Here is an 18223-nt window from a genome sequence, read left to right on the forward strand (position 1 = left end):
CCAAGACCCACAGCTCTGTCCCGTCCCCCGTCCCCCAAGGTGCACACAGCACTATCCTCCCCTAAGAAAGAAGCCCCACATTTTACCTTCGGTGGAGGTGACTGGGAAGGCCTTGGATCCCGCGGTCGGATGTGGAAATTGGGCCCGACTTCAGAATGCTGTCGGCGGAGGAGATGCTAACAGTGGACGCCAGGCTGCAGCAGCGGGGGATTAAAAACGTCTCGTGTTCTGGGTTTCGAGCAGCAATTTCTAAACCGGTGCAAATTAGATTCGGGACACTGGAACAATGCCTCAAAAAAACAGGACTGGTATATACAGTATGGGCACCTTACCTATGAACGTATATTTTGTTTAATTGTTAAAACCATTTCCAAAAAAGCTAAAGCAAGTGGGCAAAATAGTTTTACACTTCATTCATACATATTTGGACATGTATAAAAATGCCTCCCTTAATATTAATGTAACACACTTTGGGTACGGCCTCATACAGGGAACCTAAAATATTGTTCCTATTTTTAAAAAAATTCTCCTGTAACAGTGTGTACAGAGCAGTCAAACTTCTTTGTCTTGTCCACTGTTTTGTCACAGAAATTTTATTTGTGATGGTTTTTAATTAAAAAAACAGAATTTCAGTGCCAAAACGCAAAGAAGTTTGACTTTGAACACGCTTGTGCGGCGCACACCCTGTTTTAGCTATTTGCACTTCTATGTAGTAACTATAAATGCCTGTCTTCTGCGCGTCGGGGAAATGGATAACGGCACATGCACGCCGAGCTCCAACACCGACGTTGCCGACGGCTTCTTTTGCCAGCAGTGACATCACTTCTGTTACTGTACTTCAGTCACCATTAAGGTGATTTACTGCAAGCAACATTTTGTTAAAGTGGCGGCCGCCTTTATTCTCCTGCGGCCGCCACCGCAATGTGCGGGCAGACGCGGCTTTTTTTTTTTTTTTTCTGACGCGTGCCGCGCGTCACTGGGGCTCCGGTCACGCGTGCCAGGGTTCCGCCGGCATCCCCGAAGATGGATGGAGGCTGAAGAGGTAGGCGGGGTAAGGGGGGTATGCGTGCATCAGGAGAATCAGCGTTGTGCAGAGGCGGGGCAGCCAGGGGGTCGCGAGGGGAAGATGTTCGCAAGGCAAGGAGGGCAAGTTCGGCGCCAGCCGAAAAAAGCCACGGGTAAATGTTAGAATAAAGCTGGCCGCAGCAGTAGGTGCCAACTAAAAAGTTTCATTTAAAGAACAATGGATGTTTTATAATATCATGTGATGATGAAAATGTAGAGACCTTGTGGACAGAAATTAGCAGTGGAGGTAAAAGTATGAAGAAAATGTTTGTAAGTATATGCTATTAACCACCAAATATCTGTGAGATTGAGGAAGCTAAAATACTTTTGCAAATGGAGAAGTCATCAAATCTAGGTCATGTTTGCATAATGGGTAATTTTAATTATCCAGACACAGATTGGGGCAATGAGATTAGCATTGCAACAAAAGGAAACAGGTTGGGGGGGGGGCCTTAAAGACCAATACATGACCCAAATTATTGAGGAACCAACCAGGTGACTGGCAATAAATACTACATGGTTGGATTTTACCAAATCCAGAAGTAATAACAAATATTCAAGTCCGGGAACACTGTTGGGTAACAGTGATCATAACATGGTCTCATTTGAAATAAGTTACCGTATTTCCTCGATTCTAAGACGCACCTTTTTTCACATTTTAACATGTCTGATATCAGGATGCGTCTTTGAAAGAAAAAACAAATGAGACTGCGAGGGGGCGCGCAGGAGAATTTCTATAGCTTTATTCGGCAGCAGGGACAGTAAATCTCGCTAGATCTTATATAAATTCTTGTTCAGCAGTCCTTCCCTTAAAGTCAAACACTATGTTTTAATCAATATGTGGTGATACAGTATTTGGATGAATACTTATTTGGCAACCTTATTAGCCCTTTGAGACTTGGCTAAACATTTCACGTAATCACATTTTGGGGTAAAATGCTTAACATTTTGCGAAGGAACTTTGGACAGTTTTGCACATCTCCATTCATTACACTGATCTTTTGCCCCACCACAAGGATTAGTACTTGAAGATTTTTATTTTTTTAAATGTTTCCTCTTTGTATACCTGTATTCTGTTTTCACCTGTGTTGGTAGAGTTTCCTTTTCCTGAAGCACATACTGGACACCGCACCAACTGCACTGGATCACAACGGGAATTACAGACCTGTAAGCCTGACTTCAATAGTGAGGAAGGTACTTGAAGGTTTAATACGGGTGTAACGGGTATTCCCCCCCGCCCAATCTCACATTGGCCCGGGTAGTCTAACCAGTCCCCATTACGTGTTCGTGTCTGGTGGTGCACCTGTAGGCAACAGGGCTCCTGAGTCTCCCGCTTGATGGTATTAGGGGATGTCATCCAGACAGGCAGCTGAGGTAGTGTGTGCGAGTCCTACCTATATCCAGTGCAGCGCCTCCACCTCATCAGGATCCGTGCTTCCGCAGGGAGATGGTCCTGGTGAGGAACTCCTTCTTGGTGGTGCCATCCACTGCTGAGTAACTCCACACTCACACAGTGGAGGTATATTCAAACAGGGCATCTTTATTGATAGCTGTGAGGGGCAGCTTGCCCATACCAACCAACAGCTCAGCCACTCATCTCTTTGTAGCACTCCCTTAGGAAGGTACCTTCTCTAATAGAGCTGCTTTCCACCTATCCTCTCAAAGAGATTCCCCAGCTTCTCTGGCTGCTGTAAGCTCCTCTCTTGAGCTGCTTTGTCTCTCTCAGCTCCTCTAACTCTGCTGCGTATGCTCACTGACTCACAGCTAGCAGGAGACACTGCAACATTGTTGCAGACCTTCACGTGCCTCTCAGTGAACAGAGCAGCACAACAACAGGAAACTGAACTTCTAACTTTAGGCAGTGCTGTGTCTTATATCAACCCCCAGAGAACAAACATGCTCTGTATCACTAAGTGGGAACACACTGCATGTTGTCACTTCCTTTGGGGACATATGACACCTCACCAGGGTGTGAGGGCAACCCTCATTGATTGCATGCTGGCAATCCTGCACACTTACCAGGTTTACTGCCAGCATGAGAAAGAGATATGTACACCAATCTTAGACCTGGCTACACGGGATAATATTCAGGAATACCTAATGGAAAACAAAATTATTAGTAATAGTCAGCATGGATTTATGAAGGATAGATCATGCCAAACTAACCTTATTTGTTTCTTTGAGGAGGTAAGTAGGAATTTAGACCAGGGTAATGCAGTCATTGTGGTCTACTTAGATTTCGCAAAGGCGCTTTTTATACGGTTCCACACGAGCTTAGCGTACAAAATAAAGCAAATTGGACTCAGTAAAATATAGGCACCTGGATTAAAAACTAGTTGAAGGACAGACAACAGAGGGTTGTCATAAATGGAACTTTTTCAGGTTGGGCTAAAGTTGTGAGTGGATTACCCCAGGGATCGATACTGGGACCCCTGCTTTTTAACTTGTTTATTAATGACCTTGATTTTGGCATAGAGATCAAAGTCTCCATCTTTGCGGAGGATACTAAATTGTGTAAGGTAGTAGAATCAGAGCAGGATGTAATTTCTCTGCAGAAGAAATTGGAGAGACTGGAAACTTGGACAGGTAAATGGCGGATGAGGTTTAATACAGCTAAATGTAAGGTTATGCATTTGGAAAACAAGAATAAACAGGTGACTTACAAATGAAATGCCCCTTTAGAAAGCATTAGTAAAACCACGCCTTGAATATGGAGGACAATTTTGGGCACCACTCCTTAGAAAAGACATTATGGAACTAGAGATGTGCAGAGAAGAGCCACCAAATTATTAAAGGGGATTGACAATCTAATTTATGAGAAGACGCTAGCTAAATTAGATGTATTTACATTAGAAAAGAGGCGTCTTAAGAGGGGATATGATAACTATATACAAATATATTCGGGGACAGTACGAAGAGCTTTCTAAAGAACTATTCATCCCAAGGGCAGTACAAAGGACACTGAGTCATCCCTAAAATTGGAGTAAATGAGATTTCACTAGCAACAAAGGAAAGGGTTCTTTACAGTAAGGGTCGTTTAAATGTGGAATGCATTACCCATGGAGACTGATGGCAGATACAATAGATTTGTTCAAAAAAAGTTGGACCTCTTTTTAAAAAGTTACAAGGATATATCAAATAAGTAAACATGGGAAGGATGTTGATCCAGGGAGTAATCTGATTGCCAATTCTTGGAGTACGGAAGGAATTTATTTTTCCCCTTATGAAATATAATTGGATGATATTTCACTGGGGGTTTTTTGTTTGCCTTCCTCTGGATCAATATACTGTAAGTACGGATATAGACTAAAGTATCTGTCGTCTAAATTTAGCATAGGCTGAAATTGATGGACGCATGTCTTTTTTCAACCTCATCTACTATGCAACTATGTAACTATGATTGTTTACCAGGAGTGTGATACAAACTGCAAAATGTACTTAGCAATAAAATAAAAAATATTCAATTGCTTTCAATAGGGTTTGCAGTACCTTTTTAGGCCATTCTACTTGTTAAGGAATGTATTGACAAGGACCTATGAATTGTCAAGAATATATTCTTGAAAAGGGATGACAATGTGATGTAGTCACAAACTATATTTGACTTAGCCATAGATGCATACATTTTAAAAGTGAACAAGTAATAGAAAGATGTCTACTTTCTGTGAAAAGGATTTAAACAATCCCTACACTAATCAAAGAAAATGACATTGAAAGCAGGACATTATTTATTGGGAACAACAGTTACTGTTTCTAAAACCAGACTGAAAATTCTTGTTTGAAGTCATAGGAAATTGGTAAACAGTCCAAAAATAACATGCACCTGTCTATAATTACACTTGGGAGCCCAACTTACTAGACACAATTACCTCCAGCCTCCTCTTCTTCACTTACATTTATCAGTCTCTGACATCCAAAGAGAAAAATGCCTTTTCTAGGCAGAAGGGTTCGCTAGTTATTACGGTTAGAAGACACAGCTGTGGAGCCAAAGAGTGTTGATGGATATCAGGCCAGAGTGTTTATTTACTAAAGTCTCCTAGTGGAAAGACCAGTCAGAATAACAGCACCATAGTTATCAAAGAAAAGGCACCCCATTGAAATCAATGGGATTTTATGCCTTTGATAAATCTGGTGTAATTCTTCTGCACTGTTTCGCCCCAGATTGGCATCTGGGAGACTTTAGTTTTTATTTATAAAATTGAGTTACCTCGTTTTCAAGTATGTCCTGGGCATAGGGTTAAGATGACAAATAATACATAAGTAGCCATGCCTGGTTTGGCTACCAGTCTGCCCTCTCTGGCACGCAAGCCCTGGTAAGAGCAGGCAGTGCCAGTACCAATTATGGGTTTTCCCCACACAGGCAGCTTCCTTTAGTGACGGGAGGAGGTGGGACTAGGTCTGTTTTCTGCCCAATCCTGGGTTCAGATCTAGTGCCTTCCTCCTAATGTACTTAAGCGAGTTGCAACCCCAAATTCATTAGTGTCTCTACTATTGAGAGAGATAAGCTATCACGCAGGGCTGCTGTGCACTGGCAGGCCCTGGTCCTCTTCCCTAAGGGGGAGAGTGAGTGATTACATTTTCCCCATGTCCTGCTAGAGGGCGAAGGAAGAGCAGGGATTGCTGTGGGGGCCCTTGACCTGTAGTGAAGGTCCAGGGACCATCCTAAGTTTGGAGACCAGATCAGTGACTGTATTGGGCACGGCTGCCTTGATACTGCACCGACACACTTTATTCGAGCAAATACCCGGTATGTACCTGGCAGATACCTGGAATGCGCCGCTCCTCACCTCTGACAAGCCCCGTTGCATTTGCCTTCCCAGCCTGGGTTCATGCCTGGCTGACGGGCGGCTGATCTGTTAAATGATAATGATTAGGATTTAATAGGCTGCAATGCTTCGCGTGTCTACCAGATGGCATAAATTCATGAATTGTAATGCAGTATATATATATGTACTGTGCAGTATTGCAGCCAGCGGGAATAAAATGCTTCAATCCCTGCCGGAAAATACCTCAATGCACTCGGGCAGAAAACAGTCATAAACCTCAATACACCCGGGTATACCCGAATTCGTGGGACTAGCCGAGCTCGAATAAAGTGTGTCGCCAGTGTACTGTACTGTGTTTACAGAAGAATAAAACCAGTTCCAGGTATCGATACCTCCCACCTGGTGTGTAATCTTTCTGTGGGGAAAGGAAACCATTTCTACTGTGGGAGATTACCTCCATACATTGGGAGCCTACAGCAGATGGAGGCGCTGTGTACCATGGACTAAATGTCGGGTATACATCCCAGAAGCCTGTCCTGCAGTCCCCACAAACATCAGCGCACCACTCAGCAGTCTGTGAGCCAACAGGTAGCATGCACCATAAATCTGGTAATGGGGAATCTCCCATTGGGTGTGGGAAAGACCGTTACACATGGTTACAAATACATGGTTACATAAGTGAATAGGGTATGCATTATATACATGACATTGCATGCACAGTTAGAGATAATATATATTATAGGCATATGTAACAGTTACAGACCAGATTAAAATGTGAGACAGCTTTAGTTTTTAAAGAATTTAAGACTGGTGGCTGTGAGTCTCCGGTAGATTGTTCCAGTTTTGGGGTGCACGATAAGAGGAGCGGCTGGATACTTTGCTGAACCTTGGGACAATAAACAATAAGTGCTGCATGTAGTAGGAGTGAGGAGCTTGTTCGAAAAGTATTTGAAGTCAAGAAAGGAAAGATGAACTTTGCGCCTAGACTTAAGTGATGACCAATCTAGTTCTTTGAGCATTTCGCAGTGATGTGTGTTGTAGTTGCATTTGGAGAACAAAACGGCATATTGAATTGTAGAGGGTATCAAGTTTGCTAGGGGTGCAGAGCCATATACTATGTCCCCATAGTCGATAATTGACATTGGTATCTGCTGTGCGATACGTTTTCTGACCAGCAGACTTAGGGAGGATTTGTTCCTGTAAAGTACACCTAGTTTGGAATAGGTTTTGGATGTCAGGGTATAATCGTACATCCCAAATGTTAAATGGGAGTGAAACCATATGCCCAAGTATTTAAAACTAATTACAGGAGTTAGGGTGGAATTAGCGTTGGTTCTGATCAGGAGCTCAGTCATTGGAAGCTTTAAAAATTTAGCCTTGATCCCAAATACCATTGTTACAGTCTTGTCAGTGTTTAAAAATAGTTTGTCACGGGAGACCAGGACATTACACATTTATAACCAGGATCATTTCATTGAGCAAAACCAAAGAGTAAAACAAATTGTGATTTATTTTGTGAAAACAGACATACACACAATGGGTTACAAATAGCAGGAAGAAAACACACTTACTTGGACCTGGGATACAAAACTAGACTCTTCTAAGCGCAGGGAATCCTCACCCGGATCACAGTTGCAAAGCAAGACAGAAAATATCCTGGCAGCTTTCTGCTGAAGCCCCTTTTCTTTCTTGCTGAAGACTGAAACTGGACACTTAGAATCTTAGATGACTTACTGAGAATTCACTTAAAACTTGGGACACTCTCTGGGCTGGCTACCACTTTTTTATATCCTTTCCAAAGCCAGCCCTTCAGCATTACCGTCAACCCGCAGCATGAGAACTTTACTGCTAGCCACTCAGCTGTTTGCCAGTCTTGTGAAGCCGGGCACCTGGAGCTTCAACAGGGCACAGGGGCATGTGCAAAACCACCATCTTGCCTACTTGCCATGCAGAACCCCCCGCAGGCTTGGTGCCTCCACGTTTAGGGAGGTGACTAGTGGCCGGACCTGCCTGTATTCATCCCAGGATGAATTCACTCAGCCATCCTGTCCAAATGGTGTTTACACTTCTGGTGACAAGAGTGACTTTCATGTACGGGCCTAGGGCAGACTTAATGGCACCACACTCTGGTAGCCCATAAACCCCCCTAAGAATCCAAACAGTGAAAGACCCAGCTTAGGTTTCAATGCACCAGCATACTATATTTTAAAATCTTAAATTAAAATTGTATTCAGTTTAATACAATATACTTCATACATTTTCTTATTAAAATGTCCTAAATCTTTTGGTGTGAGGAATAGAGTGAAAATGTGAACTGTTTCATCCCCACTAGCCATATCCCTTATACTCTGTAAACTTAGATTTATTTTAATAAAAGCCTCAGTCTTATACAGGACAGGAGCAACCCCATAACCCCTATACCAAGCCTAGGGTGGTCTGGGCATCCCACCTTATACTAGGGACCCCAGGTATGTTGCAGGGATACATTAACCACTTATTCCCCATTTACCTTGCGGGACTGTAATGCAGCAGGGATCCTAGTGGTGAGTCGCAAGAACGTTTTCAGGGTAGGGGTTTGATCAGAGCAGTGTGCTTCAATGTATCCGAGAATCTTACCTGATTCTCGGGTACATCTTTGGGGTATCCTGTAACTCAGGAACCCCGCTACATAGCCACAATCTGCAAAGACTTTCTCTGTCAACCCCACTCTGAAACTCATAGCCTAGCAATCTCCTGGTCCCAGCACCCCGGGAAAGGTAAAAACACAGAAATTCTTTGTCGCATAATTTTACACACAGTCACAGTAATGCATATACAACAGTCAGGTCCAAGAGCTGACACTCTAGGGCCCCAAAACACGGATCAGGGGCAACCAAGTGGGCTTAACCTTTATTAGTGAACCTGGTTACTCCTTCACCGTCACACCGTTTGTTTTGGGAAATCCAATTTTCAAGCCTCAAAAAGTTAGATTGAAGTATGCGTTCAAGGTCGGAGAGGCTAGGGTTGTGTGCATATAAGATTGTGTCATCTGCAATCATGTGTATTGAAGCTCCCATACAATCTGTAGGAAGATCATTGATGAACACTGAGAAGAGTAGGGGCCCCAGAACAGAGCCTTGAGGGACACCACAGGTGATATCCAAGGGGCTCGAGTTAGAGCCTGAGATAGGGACATGTTGGGATCTGCCTGATAAGTAGGAATGAAACCAGTTTAAAGCATGCTTCCCTATTCCAGAACACTGGAGTTTGTTAAGAAAGATAACATGATCAACAGTATCAAAAGCCGTTGCAAAATCTAGGAATATTGCACCAGTGAATTGTCCCACTTCCATTCCACACTGGATTTTATTGAGAACTTTTAGCAATTTATATTTAAGTATATAAGCCTCTATATACTTTCAGGAGATTTCCCCCCTAAATATGATGGTTTTATAGTACCATTACTACAGTTAAGATGAAATGTTCACAGCATCAGTGTGTTTCTTGTGTAACCCCTGTGTATGCCCAGCAACACTGGAGCACTGCCCCATAGCAGGTTCATCTCCATGGACATGTGACTTTGGTAAGCCAGTAGCAAGGCTGGTGAAGGAGGAGGGACTATGAGGGTGAGACTAAAGAGCAGGGGTCAGCCATGACAGATACAGATCCACGCAGAGCTAAGACTTAGGCTAAGTCCCCGGTCACGGCGCTCTAATGCGCGCCCGCGCTTTCGGCTGCGCGTTCCGGCGATTCCCCGGTCTGCAGCTCACTGCAGGAGCAGAGACCGGGGGGGGCGTGCCGGAGGAGTGACGGGGGCGCAGCCATGACGTCACCCGGCAGGTTCGCCCTCATTGGCTGAACCGCCGGGGGGCGTGCCTAGCCGCTCGACGCGAGTTCCTGCTCTCAATTCTATTGAGAGCAGGAGTAGCTCTCGCGCGAGCGCTGCGGCCCCCCCTCGCAGCGGGCCCGGTGCCGTTGCGGGGAGGGCTCTGGTGAGCGCAGCGTCCGCCACAGCGGACGCTGCAGCATGCAGCGGGGGCAAGGCCTATGCTCGATCCATAGCCTCCTGTGAGACGGGACCAGTACATGTCCCATGTGAAGGGCTGAGAGAGTTGATCAGTGGAGAGTCCAGCTGCTGGCTGGAGAGAATCCCCTGACGGATTATAGGAATATTGGTACCATAACACACCTCTTTACGAAGTACAGGCCTGCGACCTAGTGACATTACATGGGGTACCGGTACTACAAATATAGGCTTGCCCACCCAGGATTGGGAGGCCTATCACGTTGACTACAACACACATACATGTGCAGTGTTTAGGATCACAAGGTTACTGATTACCTGTTTGCATAATATATACACACACAAGTGTTGTGTCCCCTTTTTACTTACCTCACGCATGCGTGGCAGCTGACTTAAGTATAAAAACTTAGGCCCTCAGCATCAGGTATAGAGTTTCAGGTATAGTGAAAAGACTGGGGTTACACTTGCATCTTTGAAAAAACTGGTTACAGCTTTAGTGTTTAAATAGTGCTTTGGCAGGTAGAGTTGTGTATCATGTTAACCTGTAGAACAGAACTATTTATCACAAAAAACAAGCTGGAGAACTGATGTGTAAAATGTAGCTTCCAGTACCATTCCTTTTGTAAGACGCTACAGGAGAAGCTCAGTTGATTGATTTAGTATTATTATTTTTTTGTTTTAATTTTATATCGATTTAAGAACTCAATTAGTTTAGGTTGACAAGTGATTACTGAAACCCCATTCAAGGAATCAATTACGGTAAGTAAGACATACTGGAAGACCTGTACATGGAAATCGGGCCTAAGTTGAATGTACAAACCCTCTTTTAGTCACTTGACAAAAAGGATGCAGACAAGATATTGACAGAGGTTCAAGGTAAGATTTTATTCTGAGATGATTTCATCAGATTTTAACCAGCATTCATTTATGTGCGACTCCAATCAGCAGTCAAACTGCCTTAAAAGGTAGTGGTAATCATGTCCAACTGTCACAAACTTATCAAATATTGATCTGTATTAAACGTTTTGCCTTGCAGGCCCCTTTGGCAGAAAAAGGGTTAAATTACACGTACATGCATTCTCATTTAGTGACCATAATTCATTTATTACGATTCCCTGTAATTCTTTATTTGCCCAATTTGATATCACACAATTTTTTATCACCGTGCAAATTAACTTTATAAATTAGTCTAACTCCTCAAGTTTTCCATTCCTGTCTTTTAATATATATATATATATATATATATATATATATATATATATATATATATATATATATATATATATATATATATATATATATATATATATATATATATATATACTGTATGCTGGGTGATAATGGAGAAAGGTGGGGTTGCAGACCTGCCTAAGACATGCAGATGAGCATACAGCTATATTTGCATATTTGCTTTCCTGTGGAGGGTTTTTGTCACTTTTTTTACTCACCATAACTTAACTCAGTATTATGGTTTAGCCTATCCCATAGCCTCTCTTGCATTCCCAGTAAAATCAACCCCACACTGATGAGACCCATCAAGGTCGAAACAGCTGTCTGTGGGTGGTTTTCTGGGTATGCACCTTAACCCTGGCTGTGCTCAAAGCTGTGACCATGCAGCAAGCTTAAGCCTATAGGGAACCATGTTAAAAATGGTTATTGAGGCAAAAAGTGACACTGTGTGCTCATTTGCATGTCATTTCCCAGAATCCCTTGCTGCAGTGGAAGTGCTGTATGCTGGGTGATAATGGGGAAAGGTGGGGTTGCAGACCTGCCTAAGACATGCAGATGAGCATACAGTTATATTTGCATATATAAAATATATAAATATATATAAAATATATATATATATAATCTATATTACGGTATATATATATATATTAAAAGACAGGAATGGAAAACTTGAGGAGTTAGACTAATTTATAAAGTTAATTTGCACGGTGATAAAAAATTGTGTGATATCAAATATATATATACTGTATATATTATATATATTTTTTTAATAACAAAGGATTAAGGTGAATTTATAATTAACAATATATTCATTCATTCATTCATTTTCCTATTATAGATTTTTTGGCACCTATTTACTATGTGGTAGCGCTACCTTAGACAACACCGCAAAACACCTTACGGCCCATCCAATTGAATGGGCCATAATGATCCATATTTTACTAAACAGGCTACTGATATAAGACACATTCCAGCATTGACTTGAATGGGCTGTAAGACAACTTCCAGCACCAGAAGACTGCCCTGTGTGTCCGGTGCCAGAATGTCTTATACAATAGCAACCGTCTAGTAGGTCTGATTTAGGTGAAATATGTGCAGATTCTAATAACATTCTAAACATGCCAGAATATTTTCTATCGCCTACACATCTTAGTACTTTATAACATACAAAATAGAATTTATTCCATGATCCCAAAATGCACCTATGCCCCCAAAATCTAATACAGTCCAAACAAGTGAATTGTGAAGCATTTAAAAATCACAAATCACTACTTTTACTGCAATTTAAACTAGATGAATAGTGACTGCAAACACAAACAACATAGTGCATTTGATGCAAATAATCTTTAAAGTGCATAAATATACCTCTTATTCACCTTTGAAATAAATGTAGTTTAATAACTCAATTGTTTTGTGCTTTTCTTTATTATTTTTATATTATAATTTCTCCAGCTTGCCCATTTCCTTTGCTACTGTAATTTTATAGGGCAACTTGGTGCTTAAGCATGCCTAGTAAAGCTGTATAAGAGTACATTCATGTCTTCTGCCATAAAAGACACCTTCTGGTGCTACATGGACTCTTATAGCCCTTTCAAGTCACTGGACTGTAAGATGTTTTCCAGCGTTGGAAGGTGTCTTATGGCAGAATTGTTTAATAAGTCCATGGGCTGTTGGCTTTTCTTGGTATTGTCATGGATGGGGGCTCCCAGCTTAATCATGACTAAGCTAATATGACTGTAGTTTGGCACACATTGGGCTCTTTTTAACCACAGGATAAAAGCAGCAATTCCCCCACCTCCCCCTCCAAACCAGTCATAACAAGTGTTGGCTTATATTATATTATATATGGCTTTCTTGATTGAAATATTTTCAAGAACTTTTTTCCACATTTTTTCTTCCTAATTACTTCACTTGCTTCAGACTCCGTTGTATGAATGGCAGTGGCCATTTTAATTTCCCCGGGAAACAATTCTTTCAGCAAATATCTCCAGAGTCACATAAAGAAAGGGAACTTTCCTGTTATGATTAGTAGAAACAAGGGCCCCACGGAGCTGAACAGTGATACTCCATGCGTTGCCAATCCCACTACCCTTCCCCCTTAACTCCCGCCACTTCTTGAGGTATTTAATCTTGAAATTCCCTTACAATATTTTTTGTCTGGGAGAAACAATATGGCCACAGATGTCAATCTCACTGACTACCAATAGAAAGTCGAGACAAGAATGTGAAATGACACTGCAGCTTCTGATTGGGTGACCCAGCAGCCATCTTCGTTTTGCCTTGCAAATACTCGTAAAATTTAAATAATATCTTGGCAATCGGGGGGTCCACGGAGCTTTGAGGGCGGCAGTTCAGCTCCTTCCAACCTTAAGGTTAGCATCAGTGAGTCTTGAAAAGTAAGGGACATTTACATTTGTAAGGGTTCAGGTATTTAGCATTTAGGTATTTGTAAATGGAAACCGATATCTAGATTTATCTTTGTGTACTAACAAACACCTCACAATATTTGTTGTTTCTCTTTCCCATATATTCTAAATTTGACAAAGACTTACTGTATGACCGATACAATTTAAACTAATAGATGCCACCTAAAAGGAAGAGTTCTATTCCAGGAAAGCTCAAGTTCAGTCCTCAAGCGCTACCCACAGGTCAGCTTGTGTGATGATTAAGGCTAGGCTAATTGTCAAGTATTAATTAGCCAGATCCTATAAAACTTGGCCTGTTGGAAGCCCCTGAGGATTGAGCTGGAGCCCTCCCTGATAAAGCCAACGCTTCTCCAATGGTGGTCCTTAAAATCTTTCAACATTCACCTGTCAGCTCTCTGCTTCAGTACCTGAATTTTATAGTACCTGCATTTTATAGTACCTGCATTTTATAGCACCTGCATTTTATAGCACCACTAAAAACGCTGAAATCATGAAAAGAGTGAAGTCCACAGCACTAGTATGAAAAAAAAGTGTGTGTGCGCCAAGTACGCGCATTTAAGGTGAAACTTCTTTGTGTTCTGTCACTGTTTTGTCACAGAAATTGTATTTGTGATGGTGATGGTTTTAATTAAAAATCAAAACACAATTTCAGTGCCATAACGCAAAGAAGTTTTACTTGGAAAGTGTGTTTTAGCTATTTGCACTTCTATATTTATAGTAACTGTGAATTCCTTGTGTGTGTCAGTCAGTGTGTGTGTGTGTGTCTCTCTCTCTCTGTGCCTTGTGTGTGTGTCTTGTGTGTGGTCTCCGTGTCCTGCTGTTGGTGCACGGGGGGCCTCTTCTGCCAGTAGTGACATCACTTCCGGGAGTGCACTTCCGTCACCAACAAGGCAATTTACTCCAAGGGAAATTTTTCATATGGTAAGTGCGAGCATAGAAGATTCACTTCAAAAAAATATAGAAAAACTTATCTAGCCTTGGTCCCCTAAGGGCTCCCCTTATGGCCCCTTACCTCCGACAGAGCTGCGGAGGGACGTGGGGGCACCCGGTGAGTGCGGGTGGCGTGCGCATGATCACCAGCAGCTGCGTGCAGTGAGGGGAGAGAGCTCTGGTGTCGGGGACGTCTGCGGCGGCTGCTCAGGCAGGGCGCCGCCATTTTGTGTGATTTGCGCATGCACGAGATCCGACACATGCGCATAGGAGCCTAGTTGCGACGGCCATTAACGATACAGGGCTCCGCTGGAACTACAAGCCCCACCATGCACAGGGGCAGCTAGTCAGGTGCCGGTACTGAGCCAAAAGGGCTACAGCTATCTCCTGCTCCTAGGCACGCTGTAAGCTACGCCAGTCGGAACTGGGACAAGCAGAGGGTAGGGTGTGTGTGCTGGGTGTCTGTGGCCCCTGCACTAGGCCATAGGCCCCAACTCCCCTGTAAAGCTTGTGGCTGCTACAGGGACAGGCCCTTAGACAGGGACCCTGACCCTTTCTCTCATTAGTGTCAGGGACACAGCATGGGACGCCGCTCAGCGGATGCGGCCTGTGGTCTGGGACCAGACCACCAACGCATACAGAGACTGTTAAGGTGGGACCCTCCAGCTGGATACCACCCCACGTGGAGGCAGACTCATTGCTGACTATGACGGCGTGGGACCGGACAGACTCCTGTCTTGAGTTGGCACTACCAGGTGTTGGAGCTCTCGGCAGGTATCGCTACATCTCCAAGTGCACCAACAATAAAATTTTAGTTGTGGGCAGCGCTGTCACACATATTGGGTGGGTTCACTTCTGTGAACGCCGGGTGGTTAGGTGCCCTGGGGCACCTCAATACTTTGGGGATATCCCATCAGGGTGTGGACAATGGGTTTGAGGACACTGTGACGTTACGACCGTGCGTGGCCTATTTGGTGTGGGTGCTGCGTTATTATTTCTATCATCATTTGCATGCAGTAAACTGTTATCTATATCAGTGTGTGTAGTTCTTGTATTGGGTCCTGTGGCGGGGTTATCCAACAGTTAGGATACCGCACAGGTGGCGGCGCTGTCACCAGACGGATCGGGTACACCCGAGGCTCCCAGCAGCGGAGGTTCAGGCCTCTGGTGAGCTACACTTACATTTTATTACAAAGCAGGAATCAAGAGACAAACAAACAGACAACATCTCAGATCACAATGATCCTTGAGAAAAAATCCTTGTGATCTGAAACCTTGCTTGTTTCTTTGTTGGACTTCATTGTTTTCAAGATGGCACTTCCAAGTCCAGCGTGGCACATGTACATACTGTATTTTAGTCTATTCTCTATTTTGGCTTTTTTTGGCACTTGATTTTTTTCTCTATATTATTTTCCTTTTTTCGAAGCTGTTCCACTTTTTGATGTTACTACTAAAAAGGAGGATATGTGTACAATGCAGTTGCATTCAATAACAGTATTTGCTTCAGTTATCACTATGGTAGAAAAAGTGCTAGTGATAAATGGGAATTGATAAAGGATGATGGGTTTATGGAGAACATACAAAAAGATAAAAAGCCTTCTTTTCTTTTCAAGTCATTGTTAGTATGTCGGCTAGGAAAACTATCCCTGCAGTTTTATTTCCGTCCTTTTCATTGTTTATTGAAATGTCTACTCTGTATTCCTTTGCTGCTGTGCAGGTTATTGTACATTCCTCTGGATCAATATTTCGTTGACAGGATGCTCCAATAGCCATTGAAGAATGAGTTTGATTAATTCTAGAGTCTAGTTGGTGGCAACAAAGCCATCATGCTGTATCGAAGTGATATAACCCTACAGTATCAGTTCAGTTTGCACATTGTGACTGATCCATCCCACAGCCGCAGCGCTGGATACAGAGGTTCAGTGAATTTACAGCGAAATGTGTGCAACTGCTTCATGCCACACATCACATTATAGAAGGATAGGACTCCAGACTCATAATCCAGAAAAACACCAACTTTTTCTAGAGCATTGTTTAGCAGTAGCAGCGTTCTCTCGCCTTTGTGAAACGCCCAGTACTCGTGGTCATATCTTTTTATGCACCACGATGCACTGTTCCAACCCAGACGACTGAATTCTGAGTCCCCTTTCCGCTGAATTGATGGGTAGGTGACACCAATCCACCACCCCTGTCCAGCTTTGAGCAGGTCTACTTCCCAGTAATGACTTCCTGAAAAGTAGGAATCCCTGCTCATCACTTGCAGCAGTTTATCAAATCTCTGGGGATTGTAGTAGTTGAATGTTCCCATCCAGCCACAATTTACTGTAAGGCGGTCTTCTGACAGTCTCAACCTTGAATGCATAGTGTCAGGGTCCAAAGTTGGACATCTGGCATCTGTAGACAAATATAAACAGTAGATAAAACTGAAGAACAAATGACATATATGATATATACAATTAAGCATTGTGCATTCACGGTTATAATACCTGCAATATAAGGCTAACATTGCAACACATATTGTACTTTACATCATCAGTGTCAGAAAAGCCAATAATTCATAGAGCAGTAAACCTTTCTCTCATAAAACGAGAAGTATTTCTTACTTTCTACTTGATGTAGTTTAACCATTTGATAGCCCTAGGACAGAGCTACTACGTCATGGGTTCTGACACCCAGGTGCCCCATGACATAGTAGCTACTTCCCACCTCCAAAAATGCTCCTTGTCTTAGGGCAGATCATATTCTGCACTCCTATGGAGGGTAGGACTTGATCTGCAATGCTGGCGGATGGAAGGTAGCGGATTCCTCCCCTTCTGTTCCATCATCAGTGATGGAGCGATCACGGAATCACAGGATCGCTAGTGCTGCACATGGCACTCGGCCCCCGCAGCCACTCCGGCAATCAAAAAGTTAAACTTCTCCTAGCCGAATAGGTCCTGGAGAAGTGTCGATTTGTTGTAGGTTGTGACACCTATTAGGGGACCATCAGTTAATGCTTTCAACCTATTCAGTTGTGGTAACAATACAGCAACCACAAAGCTACTTTTGATTTTAAAAATACCTATTTTTCTTTGTCTCCAGTGAGGTCACTAGTGTTAACCTCGTCTTTGCAGTAATAGGCCAATAAAAAAAACTAAAAAAAACAATGTTTATAATAATAGTGACTGATGAAAGTGTACAGATGTTCCAGAGATTTGACATGATCGACATGACAAGGGAATCGGGTAAATTCCTGAGCCAGTTCTGGCAAACAAGGGGTGACGGAAAGATCAATCTCCATTTCCTTACAGATTTAAAAATGTATGGTAATTAAAATCTGATGTAATTCACAAGGATAAATAATACAGATTTGAGGCGTACAAAATTATGCGGGTTTAATAATATGAAATATAACAGGTTGTCCAATTATTATTATTGAAGTATTTACTTTATATGTTTTGTCAATTGGATGCAGCATTGGGCACCCCCTGTCTCTTGTTATATACAATTGCCACGCTCAGTAGCTCTCTGGTTGACATAAATATATATTCACTTTGTGGTGGGCGTGGGAGTTTGAGCTTGCTGGGTATCTGTGTTAACCTATGTCTCTTTGGAGGCTGTGGCACCTCCCCCCAGAGCTCACTCCTCCTCCTTCACCCTTTTAACTTGGAAGGTCATTTCACTTGCTGCAGGAACAAGACCCATTATGGTTATTTCCCCTCTCACAGAGGTAAAAGGAAGGGTTCACAGTGTAGTGTAGGACCTGCATTATTTTGGTTATACCTTGACGTTGGTATGCAGGCTTATGACGCCTTTGGCCAAAGGGT

General features: G+C 42.8%; 1 protein-coding gene across 1 annotated transcript in view; it reads right to left on the minus strand.

Moving 5' to 3' along the window:
- Positions 1-11734: 11734 nt before the first annotated feature.
- Positions 11735-18223, minus strand: part of TRIM14 (tripartite motif containing 14) — a 33114-nt gene continuing 26625 nt past the window's right edge. Inside the window, exon 6 of the mRNA XM_075602462.1 lies at positions 11735-16811. Coding sequence (XP_075458577.1) covers positions 16276-16811 — 536 coding nt within the window. The 3' untranslated portion in view covers positions 11735-16275. The remainder of the gene's footprint in view (positions 16812-18223) is intronic.

Source organism: Ascaphus truei, chromosome 1 (genome assembly GCF_040206685.1).
Source record: "Ascaphus truei isolate aAscTru1 chromosome 1, aAscTru1.hap1, whole genome shotgun sequence".
NCBI classification, from domain to species: Eukaryota; Metazoa; Chordata; class Amphibia; order Anura; family Ascaphidae; genus Ascaphus; species Ascaphus truei.